General features: G+C 41.7%; 1 protein-coding gene across 2 annotated transcripts in view; it reads right to left on the bottom strand.

Annotated features, from left to right (window-relative positions):
* LOC116843284 (neuroligin-4, Y-linked-like) overlaps positions 1-25,974 on the bottom strand; it is a 289,044-nt gene that overhangs the window by 194,739 nt on the left and 68,331 nt on the right. The window contains exons 3-4 of one of the 2 annotated variants that reach the window (XM_032813593.1): positions 22,382-22,787; positions 20,502-20,677 (exon numbers count right to left, since the gene is read on the bottom strand). In XM_032813593.1, the coding sequence (XP_032669484.1) occupies positions 20,502-20,677; positions 22,382-22,629 (424 nt within the window). In that variant the 5' untranslated portion in view covers positions 22,630-22,787. The remainder of the gene's footprint in view (positions 1-20,501; positions 20,678-22,381; positions 22,788-25,974) is intronic. The other variant, XM_032813594.1, reaches the window with a different exon arrangement.

Genomic DNA, 25,974 nt, shown 5'->3' with positions numbered 1-25,974 from the left:
TTTATTTTACTCAATATTGCTATGTTTTTAATAGTCCAGATATAAATTGTTAATAAGATTCATTTTGCTAAGGAACATAGTAAATTTCGTTAGAAATATAGTAAATTTTGTAATGATATATTTTAGTTCCTAAAATATATATGAAAGTAATCAATCTATTAACTCGATTACAAAATTACAGCAATTTTTATCAGCAATTTATCATAAAATTTCTTCCCTATAAGGTTCTATTAGAAAATGTATATTTTCTTATTTGAGAAGTATTTGATATATTAGTAAAAGTAAATATGTTATTAGTATCCACCGAGTAAATATATCTTGTCTTTTAGATATTTTTTCTCTCACACAGTGTAAATGTGGTGTTTCTTTCGGAAACTTCCATTATCCCGATGTAACCTTCCTGTTTCAATTATTCTCCTCGCACGAGCTTTCCAAAATGTCCGAATGAGAACTATCTTGCATGGTACGTTAGTGCGACCATTTACCACTCTCTATCTCGTGTTTTTCGCAACTGACAGACAATTTAAAAGTCCATTTGTGCGTCCTCGGAGGCGTGCAAGGTAACCCGAAGCGGAGAATTGCGGAGTCCAGAAGAAGGCTGCCACCTCCTGGATGCGACTTCCTGCGTCGGATAACGAGGTTATCCTCTGGGGGGCCGATTACATTGTCGTACACCCGCGCTTTATACATTCCCATCACTCGTGTCCGCCATCCTATCTTGGCGCGCGGCCGTATCGGCGCTCGTTTCTTTCTCTCGCGTGAATTTTCCAAATAGTTTATTAGTGCGAAGATGAGGAATTGTGTTCTCTCCAAGAATTTCATCCCGTGAAATGCTTTCTCTCGCGACGGCGCTGTCGCATAAACAAAGTCGCGCGCGCGCGTTATATTAGGAATACCCTAGACGGTTATGTTAATGTCGCCACGTTTTCTCTGAGAACAGAGAGAATTCTCAAATGGTTCTTTCGTGGATGATAAAAATGAATTCGATGACTCGGCAAGATTATTCCAATTCAAATCGGCGACGTGGTGAGCTCTTGCACGACCATTCAATTTAGTCTCATGCATACAACAGAGGAAGAAAATGGCATCGAGGACGTGCTCACGAGTATTTACGTTTCCTTCTGGCCGACTCCAGACTTCCGTTCGAGCCATCCCTGTCGGTCGGATCGTCAAACCATTATTTCTGAATCATATAATTAGCGCGTACAATATTAATTTTCTGACCATTTTTCCGACACACAAGTTTATTTTCGTTTTTATTTTATTTATCTTCCTTTGTTTTATATCATCTCGTTTCTTTTATGTTGCGTCTTTTTATCTTCTCGTATTTCTTTTACTTTCGGTGATTATACAAGATGTTTAACATAAATTCTACTTGTACATCGTAGTGTACAAGTAGAACTTATTAAGCTGAACATAATTTCTCTACAGTTTCGCGAACAAACACTTAAAACTTTAAGTTATTAATCAAGAAAGTTATTGATAAAAAAAATTCAATCGCTAAATAATCACGTGCGATACAGTAGGTGAACTCTGCCGTAGTATGCTTATACATTAAGTCAAACTGAACAAAAAAGTCCTTTGCCATTTTGCAAATAATCACGTGGATTTTCAATTATTAATTAAAGAAGACAATCATGCACCAATATTCTTCAATCAGTAACTAAAAATCTACGTTTGCAAAATGGTAAAGGACTCCTTCGTTTGGTTTGACTTAATGTGCAAGTTTTGTAAGTCATAATGCATGAGTTCTATATTTATACGTCGCGGCTGCGTAACAAGTTGTCGGTATATTTTTCAGAATGTAGAGTCATTTGTTTATAAATATATATAAATCCAAATGTCAAAGGTCGAGAAAGTCTTCGCTCTCCGTAGAATCAATAAACAATTACTTCAATGTTTGCTCGGCTTTTGGGAATCTTCTTCTTCCCTGGAGGGTTAAAAATATTTTCGCTCGAGAAACGCGGCGGTTTCACCGCCACCCTTCCAAGGTTTGCTTGGGTAATTGAAGAGGATAAAAAATATTAAGCGTCGGTTGGTTTGGAGGGGGTCGACGAAGGGTGTGGATTTACTAGCGACTTCATCCTCCACGTTCCGCGAACTGTGTTTGCACACTTTTGTACTTTCAGTCCTTTTTCTGCCTTCGAGCAAGAGGGCGGGTGCATATCAGTGCGGCGGTAAGCCTGGAATCTCTCTCTCTCTCTCTCTCTCTCTCTCTGTCTCGCGAGAGGGTTGTAAACTGTCGGCGAAGTAAGATACATAGCGCCACAATAAGGTGATCCTACGCCCATCTCCTCACGGCACACACGCATAGCCACGCACACATGTTAAAAATGTTTTGCAGGCGTGAACTCTCTCAGAGACACAACTTTCGCGATGCTACAGCCAGTTTCGCGAAACAGAATCGCGTTCGCGCTACCGCTCTCTCGTAAACTCGCGTGCTTTCTGCTCTACCGATATTGCTAACCGGCTTCTACTACGTCTGTTTCGAGCATTCTGCTCTTCTTCGCGCATTTAAGACGGATCTAGATACCTAAGGATCTGAAAATCAGAGAAGTTGCTTAAATCTCACTTATCTTCGAATTTAGAACGTTATTTTTTCTATCTTTCAATTATCAAGTAAACTGGAATGTTATTTTTTTGCTCACTGTCTGTTCATAAATGAATTTAATTAATTAATTAATTAATTAATTAAACATGATTATGATTAGCTTAATTTTGATGTCGTGTGTAATCAAGATTAGAAAATAAAAATTATTTTTACATAATCATTTTTTTTTTAAGTGGATTGCAGTTTGCGCTATTTCGCTACAAATTATTTTTGTAGCAGCGCAAGTTGCTATTATTGGGCTATTTTATATTATTTTCCGATATAGAGTACTTCTCTTAGAAGCCCGTTTCTTAATATTGAACCAGAGGTTACTTCCTTAGAGAAATTCCCACCCCTCTGCCTTCTATACGTACACGAATTGTCCAAATGACGTCAATTCTCAAAAATTGAACCATTACGCTGTTTCAAGTGGTAATCGGAGTTACGGTTATGAGGGTTAAATTTACTATACATTGCTCGAATATGGACTTATTTTGAACATTCAACTCAATATTCAGCATGAATAACTTCTTCGACTTTTAATCTACCGACAAATCCTAGTGTTTCTTGTTTTTATACGTTAATATCATATTTTAGATGTTTTTGTATTTTATAGTGCGCGGGTATAACAGTAGGACGGTTGATAAATTATTTAAAAAGTGTTTAGTTCACGTAACTTTCAGAGACAATTTAAAGATATTGAACTCGATATAACTTACCATTATGACACACCGACCTCAACATTGCTTTCTTTTTTAAGCATACAGAGCTCAAGCAAACCCGATATATCGGTGGGACGCGTGTAACGCATAAATTTACCGCGTTATCAGGCGACGTTGTTTTGCGGAAATAATTTCGGCGCGCGCGTGATCAGTTTCCGATTTCGCCGTCGAAAAACAGATAATGCGCGCGCGATGTTGACACAAGCGTCGACAGGTGGAGTGTCAAATTTTGCTCGATAGTTCGACACGCCGCTCGAGTCTTATGCTTTTTGAGCCGCTGCCAAAGCAGCGGCACATTCCGATGCTGAGGACACCGTGAAAAGGCAGAGGCGAGGTGAAAGTTATCGCTTTATTTACATCCCGATCTTGCCCTGCTCACACTGAAACACTTAAGCCTTATATATACGCGTGAATCAAGTTCTTGTACCGCCGGGGGTAACGGGAATCCATGCCATACAAAATAAGGTAGAAAATCTCTACTGAACGTTGGCTTTTGGCAACGTTCCTTCTTGAAGCCGGTTCCGCGCAATCGTAAGGTTAAGGGAGATCGGGCCTAGGCGGCATGCCCTAGGGGCATGTGTTGTACGTGTCTTTTTTAGTATTAATCTTGGAAAAATAGTGGATATATACAAAATCGCGAAATTATCCTTTTAGAACGTAGAGTTTTCTTTGAAAGTCTTATTAAAATCGGGATAATACTACAGTTAAAAAATAGAAAAAAATTATTTAGTAATAGCAAAGTAAATTTTCGAATCTCTCGAGATTTTGTATTAATATTCTCGTGAAGCGACGTGTGACTGGCTAGAATGAAATTTCTTGCAAGTGTATGATATATTATTTCGGATTATTTGGATAATCGAATTCGCATTTACTCATAAAATGATGGAAACTTAGCATATGGTTGAACGAAGTAAAGTTGTCCCATAATTAAGAGCCAGGAGAATTGTGGAGACCTTTCGTGCAAACTCCGGAACTACTAGCTACGATACATATTTTGTATGTGGCCTTCTTATCTTGCGTTACTGGACATTTGAACTCAGTATCAGAGTAAGATATCTTTATTGCTGCGTGTTTGTATTTTGGTTATTATAAAACAAAATGTATGGTTGACAGAATCGTGACGGGCGTTAACACATAGAAGAAAACTGCCTCTATCATATTTAAATAGTCAGTCGCAACAATTAGTTGTATGACAAGTTGCAACTTCGAAACTATGAAATTTGGGTCATCTAGCCCCGGTTTTCTCTATTCTCGGCAGCCGAGTCATCGCGCAGAAGCCGTTACTTTTGTGTGCGATAAAATAATTCGCTCGCGATAATTCCCGTCGGATAAACGGCTCCTTTGCTCGAAATAATCGGCCACTCGAATCCCGTCGATCGGTCGGAATTTGAAGATCGCGTCGTTGTCCTCTTCGTCTTTTTGCGAAATTACTTCGAAAGTGGCAGTGTCCCTTCACGTATGCACGATAAAGGGAGGAAAATCTTACGTCCAACGACGCAAAATCGAGATTGCTCCCTCACATACGACGGGCAAATTTCCTCGTTTCGGACAAGAGTGACCCAGTCGAAGCGCAATTGTCACGGAGAGACCAACGCGTTTTCTGCACGTCCTCCCATATAATGTGGGTTTGCATATCGGCGGACACGTGATTACGGCGAACGAGCACGTAAAAGTGCTCGCTTGCTTCTTGCCGTCGGTTTTCCACCGGTAAGGACGAAGGGTTAAGTTTTCTACTCCTTTGTCCGGTGGCTTCGCCCACCTGCCCCGCCTTTTTACGCCCTTCCATCTCGGCAACTCTCGAGGGGTGGCGGTGCGCCGCTGTTGGCAACTGTTTCGAGCACTTAACCGAGCCGGCGGGAAAATTTTGTCCCCCGTCGCTGGTTCACCCCGTGCCCGTATTTGCGAGGACGTAGCCAGGCATAGATCATACGAATCGCGCACTCGTGTAAATACTCGTCGTCGATTGTCCGCGCTCGGGATCTTGGCGCGCGCGTGAACGAGGAAGATCCTCTCTTTCGTAGCCAGAATGGCTTGGCGAAAAATCGCGAGACATGCCGCCAGGAGACAATACTTGCTCCGGCCGCGAGGAGGTGTGGCACCGCACAATATTTCACAGTCAAATGCAGGACCGGCGCGCATACAAGCGGGTATCCTTTAAAGAACTCGCGTTCGGGGTGACCGGTGTGTTCCACGGAAAGCAAATTTTTAGCGCTTAGTCTTACTTGGTAAGGGACCATTTTCTCTCTGCCTCTCTCTTTCACTTTATCTTCCTTTTTTAGGTATTTTTCTCACAGTGTTTTAATAGGTGTTACTTAAAACTTGTACTACGTGAAATTTAAATTTGGGGGATTTTTTAATTTCAATTACACGATATAGGTGACATTACATTTGTATCGTGATTCGGCTGACAAGCTCATATCTGACTCTAAATTAAAATCTGAGTATTTCTTTTAAAGTCAGTTTTAAGTAATGACTATTAACAAACCTTAGGGATATCTAAAAAATTTTGAACATTTGTGCTATTTTTTTAGCAATTATTATGATATTTCATACAAACGCGTATGACAGATAGAAGATAACTCATTGCATTCTCAAAATTCCTTGAAATGAGATTCTACTAAAAAAGGGTGCGAAAATCTGCTCGAAGCGTACAAAGTAGAAGTGTTGTCACACTCGGAATTACAGGGTCTAAATATTTACCTCAAAGTTAGAGTGAACTTTTAATTCGTACGAGTAAGTGTTTCAATTAAAGTGAATTTGTTGTGACGGTGGAGTGCATCAGATTTACTCTTTAATTTCGAGTGAAAATATTTACTGGACGATTGAAATAATGTGTTTTATGAACGATAACGTCGAGCGTCATCCTACTTATCGAGTGTAATTTCACTCGACGAAATTTTGAAGATAGATTATGCGCAGTTTAGACGTTTGAAGTTCTCCACGACTACTCTTCTTATCTCCGTGACATTTCGTCGGCCGCGAATGCCCCGGGAGTCAAAAATTACAGGAAATATCAACGAACCAGGAGACCCGAGAGCTTCGAGAACGCTTAATCCTAATCACGCGGTAGTTTTATGCACGAATTACTCGGTGGAGCGATTTATCGGGGTACGAGAAAACGATCCGTGGAGATTCGCGATTGTGTCGAAGACGAGGGCGATCGATCACCCCGGCACCGACGCCGACTGTGGTTTGTTCGTCGATCAATCAGACGGAAGCGCCTGAGACGACGGTATAGCGCTTCCGCGGAACCGTGATATCTACCGCGTCGCGCGTGAGCAAGCTTCCTCGCTTTTTCGAGGGATTTATGCATTCTTCTGAAGAGTTGTCTTCATGAGTTGTCTCCATGAGTTAACACGTCGTTTATCGATTCGTCCGCGCCCAAAAAAAAGGGAGGACACAAATTATCTATCTTGCATGTTATATTAAAAAAAATGTCTCATTGCAACTTAAAATTAACCCCAATCCAGTGGATTAGATTTTAACTGAAAATAATCCGAAGTTAAAGCAAAGACGTCTGGATACTAACAGCACTGGTACCTAACTCTGGACATTCTTATTGTTTTGGTTTTTAATCCTAAAGAATCGTCTACACTGTGGTTGCATTTATGTTTTAAAGCTTGTGAATCGATCATGTTTTCTCCGTGTGAAAAATAAAAAGTTTTATTGAATTTGTTAATGAATTGGTAGCGAACGTGTTGAGCAAGATTGAAAATTTTGTGTAAAGATGAAGTGAGAGATCGTTGCGTCAAACATTTGCGACGTTAGTGGCGAACGTGTTAAAGATTAAGACAATAAGAATGTCCAGAAGTAGGTACTAGATGTTGTTAGTGTCCAGGAATTGGCACTTTTACCTTAATGTGTTGCATTTTGGTTGGTAAAATCCAAGAACACTCTCCGGGAATGTATTTTCTTCGTCGTTTCGATTTGTTATTTCGAAGAATTTTCTCAATTCGCGTGCAAAGCCATTTGATGGTTTCAAGGCAAAGTAGAAGTAGGTTTTTTGGTCGCCGCTCGGGCGGTTAAATCCGGAAGCATAAACTGCCACCGCACTTTCCGTGCACGGTTGCGTGCAAGAGCTAATGCGAAGGAGTCAGCATGACGTGCTTTTCGCCAGCGCGTACGTGCCTGGGGTTCTGCGAGAATGTTTCGCGGAACGCTGAAAGAGGAAGTCGTGAAAGTATTTATTTGATGATTCGCAACGTCCGCCGTAAAAAGAAAATCTTTATGCTCGGCCACTTTGAGTTGAAGCTTTTTGTGCGTCTGACAATGCCAAACTTGCTGTAATGACACAGTTAATCTTTCGCACGTGCGTGTTTGACACGCGCGAGAGAAAGAGAAAGAAAGACCGCATGACCGAGGGCGAGAGTACCATTCCAGTTTACTTTCTTTTGAAAGCGGCTTTGACAGAGAGGAGGGACAACTGAGAACAGAAATTTTATAACCCGCTGAAGACCGGGCGTCAAACGAAATTACCGCTCTCACGTGGAGCTGTCTCTACAAGAGCACTCGAAACAGATTGTCACAAGGCGCGTACTTGACGGAACTGTTTTAATATCCAAAATTATTTAACATTTGTCATTCCAACATCATCTCGTCCGGAAAAGGACCGGCGAATCGAGAGATTAACATTATTATTAAATTCGTTCCGCGCTGATTCACACTTTACACACCGCGGATGTGTAAAATCGCGGATGAGAGAGATTCTTTTGTTATATCTGGATTTTAATGTGGCACATAAATTTTATCGCAGTCTACCAATTTTGTTAATTCGGTAATAGCCTCCGGCGCGCGGACTTGCGATTCGAAAGTATCGTTTTGCGAAGGACCGGAGGGCAGAGAGCGACTGAACCAAGATGTCGGCTGTTCATGACTCGCAAGGACTTTGCAGGGTCCGAGGAAACTCTCTAAGGAACTGGCGTGCGAGGTTCCTAATGAACCATTTAGTCAACAACAGTTAAGGCGGAGTAGACAAGAGTATTCCTCCAGGAGCCATGTCGGAAGCACTGCGTTTGGTCGCGTAGCGCGAAGTGCATATGCAGGTGGACATGCTCGCTTGCACGAGCAGCAACAGCTAATAAGTATGGCACACGCGGCTTTGACGGCAAACTCGCGCGCGTCAAGTCAGCTCTTGATTTGGATGATCCCCATTGAACACTGAGTGAGAGACGCCATCAGAGACGCAATGGTGATCCGACTGTGGATAACGACGCCGCAGATGCCACGAAGGACGCCGTTCAAACGTCGTTATTTGACGCCATGTTCGTTTCTTGAACGACGACGCGGCTTGAGTGTAATTTCGCTTTTGATGGAACCTATAATTGGAGGTGAAACGACGCGCAACCTGTCGCTTGCGTTGGCAGATACACGGCGTGCAAAAGGGCCGGCGAAAAAGCCATGTTTGATCGGGTCAGACAGCGATTTAATTTCCGTGGCTACGGCAAAGAAAATTAATATGAGATTTTATTTGAAATGAAAAATATATAGACGTGTGCTAAATTGGGAATTAAAACGGAATGTAAAATCTATATCAAATTTGCGTGCATGATCTATTTTTATAATGGATATTCGGATATTTTCGTTGTCTTTAGCTATCGTGTTAACGCTCGTCGCCATGAGCTTTAATTGCCATCGTTTAATTGCCATCAGGCCGATCTCATGTAATTGCAACATGTTCTGTTCCCATCGCGGAAGGCGACAATTACGGAAAGACTATAGCCTGACGTTTGATATGACTGCGTGCACGCCTGATGCTCTCATTGTAGTTACGTGGCGTTCATTCATGATGCGTGCCCTGACTGAACGTCCCGGTGATACAATCGTCCGGCCGCTTTTATGCGGCGACACATCTGCCACGGATAATCGGCGCTTTAATCAAAATTTTAATATTCGATGTCGGTGTAATTAATAACTTTGTGCGCGTAATTAATAACTATAACAGGAAGCAACAGTTCGCCCGAAAACGTGCGCGCGCCGTGACCAATATGCATTATTGATAGACAACAATGGAAAATTTGCGTCATAATTGATATGATGGAAATCGCTGGCGAGCGCGGTGCGCCGCGCCGCGGAAATCCGTCGGGCGTGAGCATTTTGTAACGCACACGTCAAATTTGCAAATTCCGCGCGGCGCGGACAAGAGAGCGCGCGGAGTTGGAGTGCGTTGGAGTGCGGGAAAGAATTGGATAAAATTGCGCTCGTGCCTGTTATCTCGCGCGCGCATTCATTATTATCAATAATAATCCCCTCATAACGCTTTGATAAAGAAATTTTAATTTACTTATCTCTCTAATGTAGATAGAAAGCTCGTAGGGTCGTAGCTGCGTTTGTGTGTTGAGCTGTGAGGGTGCAATTTAATTTTCGTGCCGGCAAAAGAGAGAAAAATTGATCTGAAATTTCGCTAAATGGAGTATACATCAAATTTCGTCTCATGTCGTTGAACTCTCGCTTGGTCCCGCAATTGTTTTCCGAGCGCAATCTTTTCCGCCTTATTCTGCTCTCATTACGTTAATCTAAACTGACAGAAGCGGACGCGGTAAAAAGATAACGGTGCTTTTCATAAACGTCTTTGCTGGAAAGAAATTCCGGGGTTAAAGGTTAAGAAGGAAGAGAGAGAGAGAGAGAGAGAGAGAGAGAGAGAGAGAGGGAGAGAGAGAGAGTTAGGTTTAAGGCGCTTCGTGATTCGCCAGCCGAAAGAAATTTAATTATCGGTCCGTGGAAACAATAACTGAGCTCGCGCGCGGGGGGTTTTGGTGCTGGTGCGGTGAAGACCGGGCTGTGGGGCCCATCCGAGCCACTGTTATTTTTCTCAGAACGAAAAAAATCAAGATCGAAGAAGAGGAAGGAGCGTTCCCGCTTCTCGAGGGCGAGGAGTTTGAAAAACTCTAAATTAATTTCCGTGCCATGGCGTCGTCGGGTGAAATTTAATTATTCTTAATTAATCCGCGGGAAGTCCATGCATTACCCGGGTTATACCGGTTAAGAGGAGAGGGCCGCAGGGCTGGGTTGAAAGACCTTTCGAGACGATGGCGACGGCGTCGACGACGGCGACGGCGACGTCGCGAACGCCGAGCGGCGAACCACGCGACGTCTCTCGCGTGAATTATGGCGCTATTACGAGGAAAATGATTGCACCTGCGCTCCTTCCAGTTTCAGGCGGAATTATTAAGAGGAATTTGTTAAGAAGGCGATCGCGCGCGGTGCACGCCGAACGAAAAATCGATCGGTCGCAAATTCGCGAGCGAGCGCCGTTAATCCTGTCAGGGCACGGACACGCAACGATACGCGTGTTCGGAGGCCTTCGCGAATATAAAACAAAGGATCTTTGTCGTGATCTCGTCGAATTAATTTATTTGGCACATTGCGTGCCATAAAAGTATTATTTAGAAATATTTCTTTAGAAAATTATTTTATTATTTTATTTAATTATATTTGTTTTCTTCCTTGGGGAATTATTTGATTTAGGAAAATTTATTTGGCAAATTGTCTAGAAAAATTTCGGAAATTCTGAAATTACTCAGGAATATATTTGAATTGTATTTCCTTAGATAATTTTCTTTTTCCTCTCAATTATCTTGAAAAAAGATTGCAAAATTTAGTCATACACACACACACACACACACACACACGCACACACACACACACACACACACACACACACCCACAATTTTACGATATTCGAAATCTTAAATTTTTCGATAAAATTGTAGCTACTTATGAGTAGATTAAAAATGTATAAATATCAACATGACGCGCCTCAATAGTTGAAAGAAAATGACCTAAAAGGATACGTATTTTGCTGGAATAATTAATATCGTTAGAACCCTTACAGGAAGCGTATAGGAAATGTTGTAAAAAGTAATAAAAAAAAATTGTAATTTCGAATGCCACAAAATGGGGCTATAAGCTTGTGAGAACTTGGTTGCTCTCTTTGAATGATCCCTCTTTGAAGAATATTTTTAGAATATTCCTTTACTTTTTTCTCGAAAATTTTTTGAAACAGTGAGAAAATATATTATTTTTTTAAATTTTTGATCGGTCATTTACAAATTATTTCCATCACTAGTTGTATCAACGCTCCGGATTACGCGCGAGTAGTGATGGCAGAATTCGGAATCCGCTGAGTGTAGAAAAGGGCGCGCGCGCGCACGAGACAAAGAGAAAGAAAGAGAGAGAGAGAGAGTGTGTGTGTGTGTGTGTGTTAGGAGGGTGGAAGAGACGAATTAGTGTTCTGCCCGAGAGGTCGCGAGCGATAGCAGAGAATTATTGCTTAGCAACGAAGGACAGAATCGATGTTGCCAGTAGTGACAAGTCCGATTACCTTGCTACGGCTGCGCCGGAAATATGTTTGCGCGCTCCTAGTCGATCGCAATCTCCGTTAATTGAACCATTATGAGAGTACGGTGGCTGCGGCTCGACACAATACAACATCCCAGAAATCCTGAAATTTCCAGACCCGCGCCGCAAGGGATCTTAAACAATCGCGAATCGAAGGGCAATATTGAATTTGAAAATATCGCGGCGCCGGGGTGATCCCGTGAAATCAGAGACTCGTTGACTTCGCGGTGAGGCTGCCTCACGGTTCAGATATACGGTCGAATCTCTCCGCTCTGCTTCGATTCTCAGGCGGAGACGTTACGGGAAAATTTCAATTTCGGAGTATCGGATATACGGATCGATCGATTCCCGCATGGAGTGGAAGAGAATTAACGCGCTTTCGTATTTTATGACGGAAATGACGTGAATGACGGGGTTAGGAGAATACGGAACGAGCTGATATATATTACAAGCAGCGCGCGGAGGCCGTCGCACACTGTACACGCGCTATTGGTAACTCCACGGATAATTAATTACTTTAGCGCCGCGAGGATGCGATCCTTTGCGCATGAAAGGATGCCATTACGCCTATTAGCTGCCGCTAATTTGCGCAAAATCATTCGGAAACTCCCCTTGCACATGCGAAGCTCATCCGGCGATACACTACGACTTGGGCTCGCCGTTGTCGTCGTCGTCGTCGTCGTCGTTGCCGTCGTCGCCGCCATCGCCTGCTCGTAAAAGCACCAGGTGTCCGGACAAAATGCACTTGTCTTTGCACTCTGCTGTCGCCGAGTAGGGTATTCCCCCGACGGGGAATAGTTCTCCTTAATTAAAGTTGTTCCACGTTGTTCAATTAAAATAGTCCCGTCTCAGTGCGCTACTCGCGAGTGTTGCATCGTTGGTTCGTTCCTCGTTCTTGAACGTCACATCCATCCGTCTACATACTCGATAGACGTTGGACACTCCCCAGTCTCTCTTAGATTTCGCTTCTTACGTTTCCCATCCTTAATGGGCTGTCCTTTCATTCTTGTAATTACTTAATACCGTATACTCAATATACTCAGAAAAATGTTTTTCTAATCCAAATAGAATTCTAAATTTGCTAGAAAAGTGACTATGGTACGTGGAACAGCAACAGCATGACTATTTTTCGAGCGTACAATATGAATTGTTTTTTCAAAAAATAACCTATATGATACGCAAACCGATCGTTTACTTTTTTAAGGGTCAATTTTTCAATAGTTGTTTGAACTTGGATTTAAGTTTAAACTCTGTTCAAACAGATGAAACACATTGGTAGAACAGAGTTTAAACTTAGATTTAAGTTTAAGCAGTTATTGAAAAATCGACCCCAAGTAAGACGATTTCCTCTCTTAGTTTACAATTCAGTTCAACTGATTCCTTTATTAATATCGACGCACTTGTTGCTACTATTTCACAAAGATCTTATATTTGAGCCCTTTGCTGCAAGAAGACAAATGATCCGCAGTCTTATTTATCAGTTTCGAGATTTGGAGATGGATGTGAAACTCAACAGAGATGTGTTCTCTTAGGCGTTTGCGGGGTTCAGAAGGAATCGTCATTAGGTGGACTAACAAATTAGCAGGAAGGCACGAGGGGCGAACAGTGCGGGGATAGAACGCGGCAATAAATCCAGCTAAGTTAACAAGTCTGTCAGACCTCACTTAGCCGCGGTGTATTTTGGTTATATCGGTCGGTATTGCGCAACAGCGCGCGTGGTCCATCTGGCAAGCCTTAATTACCATTTATATTCCGCGTTTGCGCAGTTCGTGCGGACGATGTAAAATTACAACATCCGGGGAAATCTCGGCTTTCATTAAAAGATAATTAAATCAGCAGCGAATCGATCTCCTCCTTTATCCCTGCCGTCTCCTGCTCGCGGAACTCCTGAATTATGCAGTGAAACGGGACTAAAGAAAGAGAAGGGGATAGGGAACGTCTTTAAAGTTGTATCGCGAAACAGTTCAGAGGGATGGTCATAGATACTTTTTCTTGCTTTTTTATTATAACGTACCTCCGGGATGAGTAATCGGCAAGGAGAACACGCTAAGCCATGTTTAAGTATTTTAATATCTGATGCAAAATTAAACGCCACGATATTACATCAGCAGAACATTTCGTTCGTTTAATTGTTAATTTACGGAAAATCTGATTTGCGCTCACGTTGTTCACGTTTAGATAAGGTGCCAAGCGCCTGGATGAGGCTAAGTCGATATAATCACTTGATGTACTTCCGGAAATTATATTTGATATTGATTCCTATACTTTTCCGAGATAATTGACAAGAATTATTCGTCTTTATTATATATTATTATTGGCTTCGCGTGAATTTTCAGGGCCTTGCGCGCATGCTGATTAACATCGAATCGTTCGAGGCGGCCGATGCGCCTGTCAATCTCAATCGGGACATCGCGCGTAATAAATGACGATCTGTGCGCGGTAACCTTCGTTAACCGGCGTAATTAATAAAACGATTAAACGGAGCAGCACTCGAGCGTCATTAATCACTACGACGTGAGCTATTAGTAATGCCTTTTCGGGCCGGAAGTCGGGCGAATGCGCACCCCGTACTCGCGACGTTCTCTTTCATTGAAGAGGGAAGGATGTGCAAGGATCGTGCGATTTCCCCCGGCTCACCACATTAAATTTCCTGTCGCTACGTCGCGAGCTAACGCGCGTATAATGTCCCGAAGTTATTTCTGCAAATGCGCCGTGAAATTACGGAAAATTATTTTTCAAATGTATCGCGCGTATCAGTCGTTTAATTCTTCATCCGGCTTAACAACGTGGCTTCGCGGTAATGAAAATTCCTGCATGGAATTTGGACAACTTTCTTCCTCCTCCGTGCGCAAAAGTTGCAGGAATCCATGATATGCATTGCAATCGCGGCGCGAATCCGATAACTTTTAATAAGAAGCCGTCCGATCAAATTACGTCGATTACAACGATATTTTCGAAAACCGCGATCGAAGCGAGGAATCTCAACGAACCTTGGAAAGGATACTTTACTTTCCGCGTGAGGGGAATAAATCTTTCGTGAGACACACTTTTCGCCTAAAAAGAGGCGAGGAGCACTCTCCTGCCAAGGACCCGTGAAGGACGAGGGGACGGGGATCCTTATTCCGAAGTATTCTGGGAGTTGAAACAAATTCCGCGAACTTGGTTGATTCGATTATTAGTTCGCGCCTCGAAAACTTGCATTCTTCTTCTTCTTCTTCCGTTCCTCCTTCTTCTTTTTCTCGCCTTCGTCTTACTCCTCCTCCACTCCCGCCATACGTTCGATACTCGGCTTTACCTATCGTCGCCGGAATTGTGAGTGCAGGCGGCCGTGTAATTGCGAGTCTTCCAAGGAAAACGGAAACTTACCCCGAAGTCGATGAAGAGGCGAGGGCATGGATGGGGCAGGCGGAGAGGTACCGACGACGTGCATTAACTGGATCCGAACTTTCGATAGAAATTTCCATTACGTAAGAATCCGGAAGACAATACCGCGCCGAGGGCAACGTATACCCTTCACGGTTATCTGGAAACGGTACTTTACAATGGATCACGTCGCGGGAACGCAATCGAGGACTTCGTATTATTACTTCATGAACCGTTATCGAGCATCAAGTCTGGTCTCTTAGCCGTTAATTTAATTACCGATCGCTCTCTGATTCCTAATAAATAGGCGGAAAATACAATGCGGTGTACAATCTTTCTTATCAGCCGATTACTGAGAGTAAAGAGAAACGACGTGCATTAGAAAGAATTGCGGAGATTAGCCAGTTTTTAATTGTTAATTAGTTCATTTTTCACACAGCCTGTTTCCTTCGCAATTTCTTGTTAGGCACACAAAAGAAAAAGAATGGTTGTGTCAATCAGAAAATAGTCAAATATGGCATAGTTTTTACTTCTGGCTTCAATTTTTGTAGGTTTTCTTACGATGACCTATGAGTTATTATATATTGGCACTGCGATTCGTTACCTAAAAAAAATGTATTTTAGAGGCAACGGTAGGTCAGCGCAACCAAAAATTGATTCTTGAAGCCGGAGAGAAAAGCTACGCCATATTTTACTATTTTTCTGGTTGACATAACCATTCTTTTTTTTCCGTGCAGGGATTTTCAGAAGTTTTCATTTCCTGGATATATTTCTTTTACTTCTGGCGTTGCTGTGCATTTGATTGCGCAGAAAGAATAAATCTCATTGACGAATCGCCTGAATTCTAGCTCATGTACCGCAGCATTTTGAATTAGTTCGGATATATACGGGCTGAGACTTTGTCGTAAAAACAAACGTATCGTAAGACATGACCGTCGCGATTGCAACAGCGATTGCAAAAACTGCGAAGGACCTGGATTATATAGTAGACTTCACGTCGTAACTTGGCGAAATCTTTACACAGCTCGCAGCAGCAGCAGCAGCAACGCGGAGATTTCGGCAAGCAATTTCGAGGCAGGTGTCGGCTGCGCGTCAGAAAAATGAAAAATATTCGATAAATCTCTCGCTGTCACATACACACACACGTATACGATCTTTCTTTTTCTCTCTCTCTTTTTGTCTCTCTCTCTCTCTCTCCTGCTCTTCAGTTTCCAGTCGCGGAGGCTACATCGAACAGCGTGGCGGGTACACGCAATATATTTCTTGACGCTGTTGTGCCTCTTCATCTTCAATCCTTTTCATTGCCGCAACCTAACCTGCTTTCCCGCCCTTACACACCTTCCGCTGAACTTTCTCTTTCCGTTTACCGCATAGCTCCGACGGAACCTTTTTATGTCTCTGCGTATGTCGACCCGAGTAAATAGTGTTTCAATAATCGTATATCATTGAATTTTCTGGGCGAAATAGAAAATTTTGCTTTCCCTCCCAGTACCTCCGAACTGTTCCGCGTTCTTCGGTGACTTCGACCCGGAAATTGAACGACAAATGTGACCAGCCCGTGTTTTCTTTGCCGCAAGAATACATACAAACGATTCCGCGTGTATCCGTGACGGCGAAGAAACCACGGAGGATGGAGGTCAATGGAATCAATACGAGGTTTTCGGTTCGAACAATTCCGCAGAGTTGCCGGAAGACCATATAGAAGTCCTAGACAAAGACTTTCAGATTCCCTAAGTCTCATTTGCACGAATGAACTGAAAATCGTGCACACACTGAGAAAAATACGTTTTACTATTTGTAATAACCGCAATGAAAGAATTATAATCAGAAAAACCATTTCTGCCACAAGTATGGCAGATGTATACTATGATGTTAGCAATAACCTTATTAGCATGTTACTATTACACGAAAAGAATATTATATATTTTTTTTCACACATATAAATTCTTTTCAATTTTTCTATGTTTCTAATAATGTAGAAATAGACTGTCAGTAAAATCTATTTTACTAAGAAACATAATAAATTTTGCTAGAAACATGATAAATTTTTTAATAATATATTTATGATATAAACATACTGAAAGAAAATATGTGGAAAATAAAAAAAAATATTTTTTCTGTGGATACTAATAATATATTTAATTAAGTTTAAATCCCTTTATTTAAATATTGGGTTGTGTGTGTAATAAATCATTTTGGATTTTTTTAAGTATCGTGACTTATATTACACAATCCAGTAGAATAAATAATTGTTTTCGTGAATTTCGTAAATATGTTATTAGTATTACCTACTGAATAAATATTTTTTTATTTCTTAAATATTTTTTCTCATAATGCAGCACACATGGATTAAAAGGATAATAAATTACTAGCAAACTATTAATCTATTGTATATTCGATCACAAAGTTTTATAATAATTTTTACTTTATAGAATTCTCTCTCTCTCTCTCTCTCTCTCTTTCTCTCCTTCTCTCTCTCTCTCTCTCTCTCTCTTTCTTTCTAGGTCTACTTCCTCGTTAGAACAACGGGAAGAATGACGCCGAAAATGACTACAACTTTGGCGAAATTAAAAATTCTCTCTTTCAGTCTCGTAACAAGCGTGCTTATGTTTAAATATTTCCGGAAACCGCGAGGGAACCCCCCGATCCGTTCGCCAATCGCAACATCGAGAGAACTTCCGATATATCCTGTAAAGAATATCATCTACTGCGCGTCGATCATCTCGACTTTAATAATTATCCATCATGCAAACTCTAATTTCCGACCTATCCGGAATGTTCCGCGTGTCTTCTCGGCCAGACGTTGGTTCGGGCGAGGCTCAATAACCTGCGCAATCCCGGGGAAGTTCAGTTTCAGGCGATCCGCGTGAGCCGCCCGCTATATAGGGATCGTTCGCGCGCGCGCCCGAACGCGAGGGTCAATGACATCTATTCCCGGCTGTCATAATTCACAGTGCCTTCCAACTTCGCGGAAAGTTCCCTCAAACTTAGATTAGCGATTCAATTTGGGCCGCCAGTGAATCGCCTTCAAAATCGTTTTTTAATCGGGACACCGTGTAACGAACAAAACGTCCGGCTGCGCCTCTCCTCTCCTCACCTTACCTCACCTCACCTCACCTCGCTGAGAGCGGCTTTTCCTGCCTCCGGCTTTTCCCGTCCCGCTCCTTCGCAGATTTCCACGTCACTCATTCATCGACGCTGGCTTGGCAACCAGCGAAGACGACCGCTTCACTCGCTAATGTTCATTCGGTATTCTGTTTCCTTCATGCTCGTTTGGAATTCTGTTTCCTTCCTTTCCGTCCCCATTTTGTTTCCGTGAGAAAATTGATACGTATATCGGGCTCGTTATTCACGCGAGAACATTTGCGGAAAAAATTTGTGCTTTGAGTGCGGCGATTGTTGGAAATGCTAATTTACTGAATTTTGCAGGAATAATGCACTAACAATTTCTTGATGTCTGATAAAAGACCGTTATAAAGTATCTCTTTCCTTTAAAATAGAGACATGAAAGTTTATTATTTACTATAATTGGGTTAAGTTATGATCAGAGAATGTACCCAAGTCACCCCTTTTTCATAGAATTTTATAAAACTTGAAATATTCCAATGAATGATATATCGATTTGAAGCTTAGGACGAGTAGATGTTTTAAGAATATAAAATTTCAATATTATTCTCGTAGTCATTTAGGAAATAAACAGTCCAAAAGATTGCAATAAAACAACTGTTTGTACTGTTGAGATTGCAAACTTTTGGTCCGTTTATCTTCCAAACAATTATAAGAGTAACATCAAGACTTTATATTTTTAATCTATTTGATACAAGTTTCAATTATGTATATTATTATTAGCTAGAATATTCAAAGTTTTTGAAAAAGCAATGGAATGTCTTGTGGATTCTTGTCCATTTATTACTTAAACGAGTTTACGTAATCAAATTTAATGTGTGTGTATCATTTTTATGATATTACTTCAATATTTCGTTATATATGTAATGGCTATTTTTCAAAACCGTGACAAAGTATACAATGTAAGAATGCTATTGTTATCCTAAGAATTTCATACGCGTTTACAATGAAACGAGCCTTAATTTAATTTTTAATATTTAATATTTTTAAATGTTTAATATTTAATATAATTGCATCTTAATTTATATGATCAAAGAATAATAAAATTTAGTCAGATGTATACTTTTTATATTTCGTTATGCATGCGATGGTTGATTTTTTTTAACAAAGCACCGAGACAAGAGAGATACATAACTTAATTTATTGTTACCTCAACCTAAGATTTCCACTCGCGCAAACAATGAGACATATAAGTTCGAACTTTACGTTCTCGAATCTCCAAATTTGCAGACTCTATATTTGGATTCTACAAGCCGCGAAATCCGCAAATATCGTCACTTAATATCCCATATAAATCCAAGTCATCCGAACGGAAATTTTCCGAAAGACCATAACGCACAAGTAGCCGGAAGTGTGTCGGGACTGATTTAAGACCCTCTATACGCCGTAGAGAGGTAGCTTCGCAAGAATCACGTTACAAAGTTCTCTCGAGATAGTGTCGAAAGCATATCGTCTCTCGCTCGCGACTCGGAGCTACGGAGAACTTATGCCGGCCGTATAAAGAAGTTTCGATATCTGATCGATTGATTTTACTGCAACTTCCCATCGCTGTACGCGCTTTTCGGCGTGAAGAGGTATCCGAGATATTTCGCGCGTCCGACAAGGAACAACGTTGTAACTGCCATTACATTGAAAAATTTGCCATGTATTTTATACATATGCAGAGTGTCCGATTTCACAATATCTCGTGAGGACGTAGAGCGGATTGAGTTGAGCGAAAACCCGTCCAGTTTTAGCGAAAATTGCAATAATGACCGAAATATTAATTGTAGAAGATTTGTGAATAATCACGCATGAGATGAGCTGCAATGACATTAGCTCAAACTGGGCAAAAAGTCCTCTACTATTTTGCAAATTACATAGATTTTTAATTATTAATTAAAGAAAACTGTTGCACGATTTTACACGATGAGGCACCCAATCTTTTTTAATTAATAACTAAAAATCTACGTGGCCATCTGCAAAGTGGTAGACGATTTTTTGTTCAGTTTGTCAAGCACACACGAGGACAGACGTCGTTACTACAACTTATCTACCATATCGAACGTCATCATTTACATATCTTCTTTAATTAATATATCTTAATATATAATTAATATAATCTCGATAGTTATTGCGAGTATTGCACAACGGCATAGGACTTTTGTATTCACTTTATACCCTCACGAGAATTTGTGAATTCGAGCTAGGTAACACTTTGTATAGATTTTGTATTTATATGAGTTTTATTTTGTGCTGTTAGCACCAAATAAAAATTTACCACTTTTGAAACATTTGTTCTCTGTCAGTGTATGTGCATGTTTACATGCGTTGGTTACAACGTTGTTCGTGCGTTTCGATCGAGACTTCGCACAATCACTCACCCATAGCAGGTGCGTAGATATTCAGATAGAGGCAGTCCTCGCTCTGGTTACGCAGATGTGGCAACAGTCTCTTCAGATACTCGAGCCTTCCCTTAGGCATTCGCTCGAGCGCTTCCTGTTCGTTCGCGATGTCCGGCAGCTTTTGGGGACAGACTGGACCCACCGAATCCAATAATCTGTGGAAATCATTGGTGCGTTATGGCGTGCCGAAGTTCCGCCGTGAAATACAGGATGCCATATTACTCGACGAGTGTTGTCTGGCAAGACGAAATCAAACGTTTATCGTACGGTCTTGGTCCTGTAAACGGCGTTGTCCCGACAAAAGCGACATCGTTAAACACGAAATTTTGTCTGAGAATGTGCCTGGCGATGCAATAAACTGATTCGTCATCACCCACTGTTGCTTCTCGCGCAAAAATCCGCAATTTTTCGGCAAAAACGGAATCGCAGGCGAATTTAATAGCGACGCGCCGTTGTTTGAAGAAAATCTTGGCATAATTTCGGGACGTCGTGTATCCTGTGACACCTCCAGGACACTTCGAGTTACGAAGACTGCACGGTATCCGAAGTATCTCGAGCAGATATCGAAGTGTATCGGGGAGAGCGCGCTTGTTATACAAAAGTGGAGAGTGGCTGCTTCCAGAAGAAAGTCATAAATGCGATCGAGTACGCGCACGAAAATAAAAATCGATTAGCCTCGACGTAACTTCCCGCACGAGTAGCCGTAAACTCTCTTTTTCACGACGGGACAGAACTCCGGGTGGTAACTCCAACCACGAACAATATCCAAGCGGCGATTTGTCTATCGAGAAAATAGAAAGTAAATACGCGGCCGTCTAAAGTGCAAGGTACTTTTCAATCCACTTGACGCAATGTTCTGCGCGAGAAACCGAAGGGTTCAGTCACCCAATTCATCCTGTTAACCCCTTGAAGTATCGATCCCGTTCAAGTGAAATTTTTTTTCTTCATGAAATAGTTTCAAAAGACGCTCCTGGCGAAGAGTCTTGTGGTCTGAGTAAAATTGACTGTCGAGAAGTAAGATTTTTTTTGAATGTACGCGATTCTGTACACTGAGTTGCAAGACGCAACAAGAGTTGCTTTAGACACAATGAAGTTGGAAACTCATCACATTGTCAAAATTGAGAGTCATTACCGACGTACAATGCGCGTACGTTGGGCAATAAAAATATATTTAATAATATAATTAAGAATACTATATAGTATAATAAGTCATGGTAATAACAATTAATAATAATAATAATAATCAGTAATATAATCACTGAGCAAGTCCATCACTAATGATTCTCCATTTTGACAGTTTGGTCAGTTGCCTATTTTATTGTGTCTAAACCGTTTTGCAACCCCGCTAGGCCTTGTAAAGGGTTAAGAATTCGTGGTCCTGACCGAAAGAATTTGCCCCCGTGACGACACCCCCGTGAATAATCTTCAAGTATTCGTGCAAAACTCATCATTTATAGGGTGCGCTTTACCTAAGAACCATCCATGAAAGAGAAGTCTAATTCTCGATGTTAATTTTACATTTCGCGCAATTACATCAAAACGTTTCCACGTTTTAGAAAGCGCTAAAAATTTACGATCTCTATGTTGTTTATTTAACGACGATGGAATTACGAGCGTATTTCTCTCTCTCTCCCTCCGTTCCCCTCTCTCTCTCTCTCTCTCTCTCTCTCTCACTCAATTTCTCCCGATGTAACGACCCTTCGTTTCTTCGTATATGCACCGCGGGAAATTAAACTCCCCGCAATTATACCAGTCTCAACTTGGTTGGGGAGAAAGCACGAGAAAGGGTGAAATACGATGGGAGAAAAACGGAGAGAGAGAGAGAGAGAGAGAGAGGGGTAGAAAAAAAGAACATTTACCTGACTCCCTCCCAAGGACTCGGCGCTCTCGTTGGGGAGAAGCGGTTGCTGCCGACCGGTGGTGTGGCGTAGGGTATACCGAGGTACACGTCGATCGGCTTGAGGAACTTGGGGTACTCGAAGGTCCTCGTGACGCCCTGCACTTCGCCGTAGCGCGTCTGCACGATCCGTGAATTGAGCTTGCTCTTGATGGAGAGCGAGAGGGCGGGCGGCGCGATCAGGCAAACGAGTATCAAGAAGAGTTCCATCTTGCCACCCTCCCCTCGCCCGTGCTACCCGCAACTGATCACGCCCGACACGATCTATGGATCACCTCCGCGCGGCTCCGCAACGATCGTTCCTCATTTACGTCCGCGCGATTAACTGCGACCCCGCCGTGCCTCCGTCGTCCTGGTGGTGGGCACTTCTGGAAATATCACACGAAGCGCGCGGCTCCTCTGGATCATTGATTATCGATCACGCCCCACCGGATGCTCCGTGCCTTTCTATGCGAGCGTACGCTCGTTATCCCCGCTCGTCGATTTTACTCTCGATATCATCCCGTGACATTGCCGAACTCACGGCTGTTTTCGAGACTCATAATTAATCGGCGTCTCTATAAAAATATCCCCAATAATAATTTCGTCATTAAATACCTCCCAGCGTAACGGATTTCTGTTATGCGCGCGCGCGCGGAAAATGCCTGAATAATAATAATAATAATAATATAATAATCCAAATTAAATTTCAATTTTGCGCGTCAGCGCGAAATCGAAATTAATTAATTAAGACACGACAAACAAAACCGCGGACGGACGCGATCACGCGGGGAAGACAAAATTTGCGTTCTAACAACGCCACCGACAATGACCATTAATTAGCACTCTACTCGAGATTGTTGCGACGAGCGAGATTATAACAAATGGAGAGTCGCGTTTTATTCCGACCGGGCGCGTTTGCTCGGTCGCATCAATTAATTTTGCGTTTTTGTTAGTTTTAATTTCCCAACTGCGGCGGTTACGCGCCGGCGCCGGTTTGACGACGTATTTATTTAACATGCCGTTCAATTAACTATATCAATATTTAATTAATATACACGCTGCGGTTTCAGCGATTCCATCGGGAAAATGACAATGATATTCAATAAAAAGGGACGAAAAAAATGGATAATTGAATACATATCGCGACTGGGTAATCGATATTCGGGTCGCTCTCTTCCGAGAGCGGGCGAGACGTAACGGCGCCCTTTATCGTTCCTTCGATTATTAGCGAATTCTAATCTCGTGACAGAAAGTTTCATCCGCGACGCTGATAGGAGGTAGGAGTAAAATGGCCGAAGGGAAGTAGCGAGAGGGGATAGCGAAGACGATGGATAAGCGTGAGAAGTTAACGGAGTTCGATAAGCGCGAGGGAGAATGAAGGAAGAGAGAAGGGGGAGGGAAGGAACGCTCTCTTCATGAAAGTCATGAGCCTCTTACATTTTAGCGGAAACAAATACGTTGATGCGAGCTCATTAACATGCCGCTTCGAAAATTTGCATTGGAAGATCTCCGCCATAAGATATACTTGGCGCGCGTTGCGCATATAACATTATTCTTATCTAAAATAAAGCAGGAAATTATGCACGCGTCCCCTTTTGTTAATCTCTCTCATATAACAAGGTATCTCATATAACAAGGTATCATATAACAAGGTACGATTCATGATACACCCGTTGTGTGCAGGTAGAAATTGTCAAACTAAACACCTCCTCACAATTCCTCTACCATTTCGCATGAAATTTTGAGTTATTAATTAAAGGACATTAATTATAACAAAGGAGCGTGAGATTTTGAGTTATTAATTAAAGAAGAATAGTGAATGATAAAAGGATTTGGATAAAAAGATCCTCTGTCTTTTTGCGAACAGCTACATAGACGTTTGGTTATCAATTAAAGAACATCGGCGCATGATTATGCGCGATGATGCAGCAATTTTCTTTAATTAATAACGGAAAATCCACGTAATTATTTGCAAAACGGCAGAGTTTTTGTTCGGTTTAAACTAATGTACAAGAACACATTACGGCAGATGTCGTCGTCACAGCTAATCTGCCAATATATCACTAATTTTCTTTTTACCTAATTTCGTTTTTAATTAATAGCTCTAATTTCCTCTTTAATTAATAGCTTAAAATTTCGCGTGGTTGTTTGCGGAAATAATAAGGGAATTTTATGTTTAGTTCGATGAGCTCTATCTGCACGCACCACGGATACGTCATGAATTTTGCCAGACACTCTCTATACATTCCCAAAACGTAACATATACTTTAAGCGCAGGTATCTTGGAAACAATATTTTAAACCTGCAATTCTTCACACATATTTAAATTCAAATTTTTTAATTCAGCGGCGAGCAAAAGATTCCATACTCTATGCATACAAATGCAACTGTTATATATTTTTATGTTAAATTATTATTAAAAAGAAGAAATGAAGCGAGGAGGGATTAGTGGGTTTTCGCAAGAGACACACTATATTTGTGAGATGCGTTTGGGCCGAGAAATTTGTCCGTCGTGGCATTCGCCGGAGAATGCGGACGTTGGTTACTTTAAATAATTTCGTTGGTAACTTTAAATAATTTCGCATTCCATTGGCGAAGTTCTCGACGCTGCCATAAAATCGTCACGGTGTTGGCGAACACATAAAGGGGTGAGCAAATCCAAAAATTAATCACGTCCCGGCGCAATTATCGCGTCTCGCGTTTGCGGCATTGCGCGACAAGACGACGGAAGGGACCAAAGTTTCTATGAGCGAATAGGAAAAAGGACATACAGATGGTTGCAATGAGGGTGGCTGCACGAGAGAGGGCGGCGGGGTAACGCTAGCAAGAGGAGTTAAGAGAGGCGCGGGTAGGAGTAGGGGATAAGTGAGTGCACTCGTACGTGGAGCCATTATGGAAATCAGTACTTATCGGCCTCCGAGAGAAGGAAATTCAACGCCACGTAACGGCGTCACGTTTTCCTCGTGATCCACGTGGCGGAGAAAAAGGAGATAAGCTGTTTCGGTTCCGTCAGCCGCCCCGATAATTTCTCTTCCTTATCAATGATGCGACCTTCTTGCCGCGAATCCGTTCTATCGATCCGCGAATCGAAGGCAGGGCTATAATTCTCTCCGCAAGGGCAGATAATAAAAATGCTATCGGAAAAATGTGGATCTGAATTTAATCTCGCATTAATGCCAATTTGATTTGGGAGATTTTGTTGTTGGGATATTTCGCACGGTAGAGAGAGCGACCAGTGTATAATTTCAAGAAAATTGAAGGATGGTTGCGCTGTAAAGTCATATCAATCAACGAATTCGGATAATTTTAATTATTTAATATGAAGATAAATACGATGACGGAACACGTACGAAAATCTGAATTTTAATTTCTAAGAGTGCGTAATACGTTGAAAAAAAAGGGAAAAGTTGGCAGAATTAAGAACGCGGGCAGAAAAAAAAACGAGAACAGAGTTCACGTGTGTGTCTGAAGAAATAATGGCATGAGAAGGAATATAATTAATTATACGGAGTAGTTTTCACACATAAATATTAATTAAGTTAAGTGACGTTTACGTGATATTTTGTCTCCGGG

This window comes from Odontomachus brunneus, unplaced genomic scaffold (genome assembly GCF_010583005.1).
Source record: "Odontomachus brunneus isolate Ranch 3 - 2012 unplaced genomic scaffold, Obru_v1 Obru_scaffold_031, whole genome shotgun sequence".
NCBI lineage: Eukaryota > Metazoa > Arthropoda > Insecta > Hymenoptera > Formicidae > Odontomachus > Odontomachus brunneus.
This window is presented reverse-complemented; position numbering and strand designations above follow the sequence as displayed.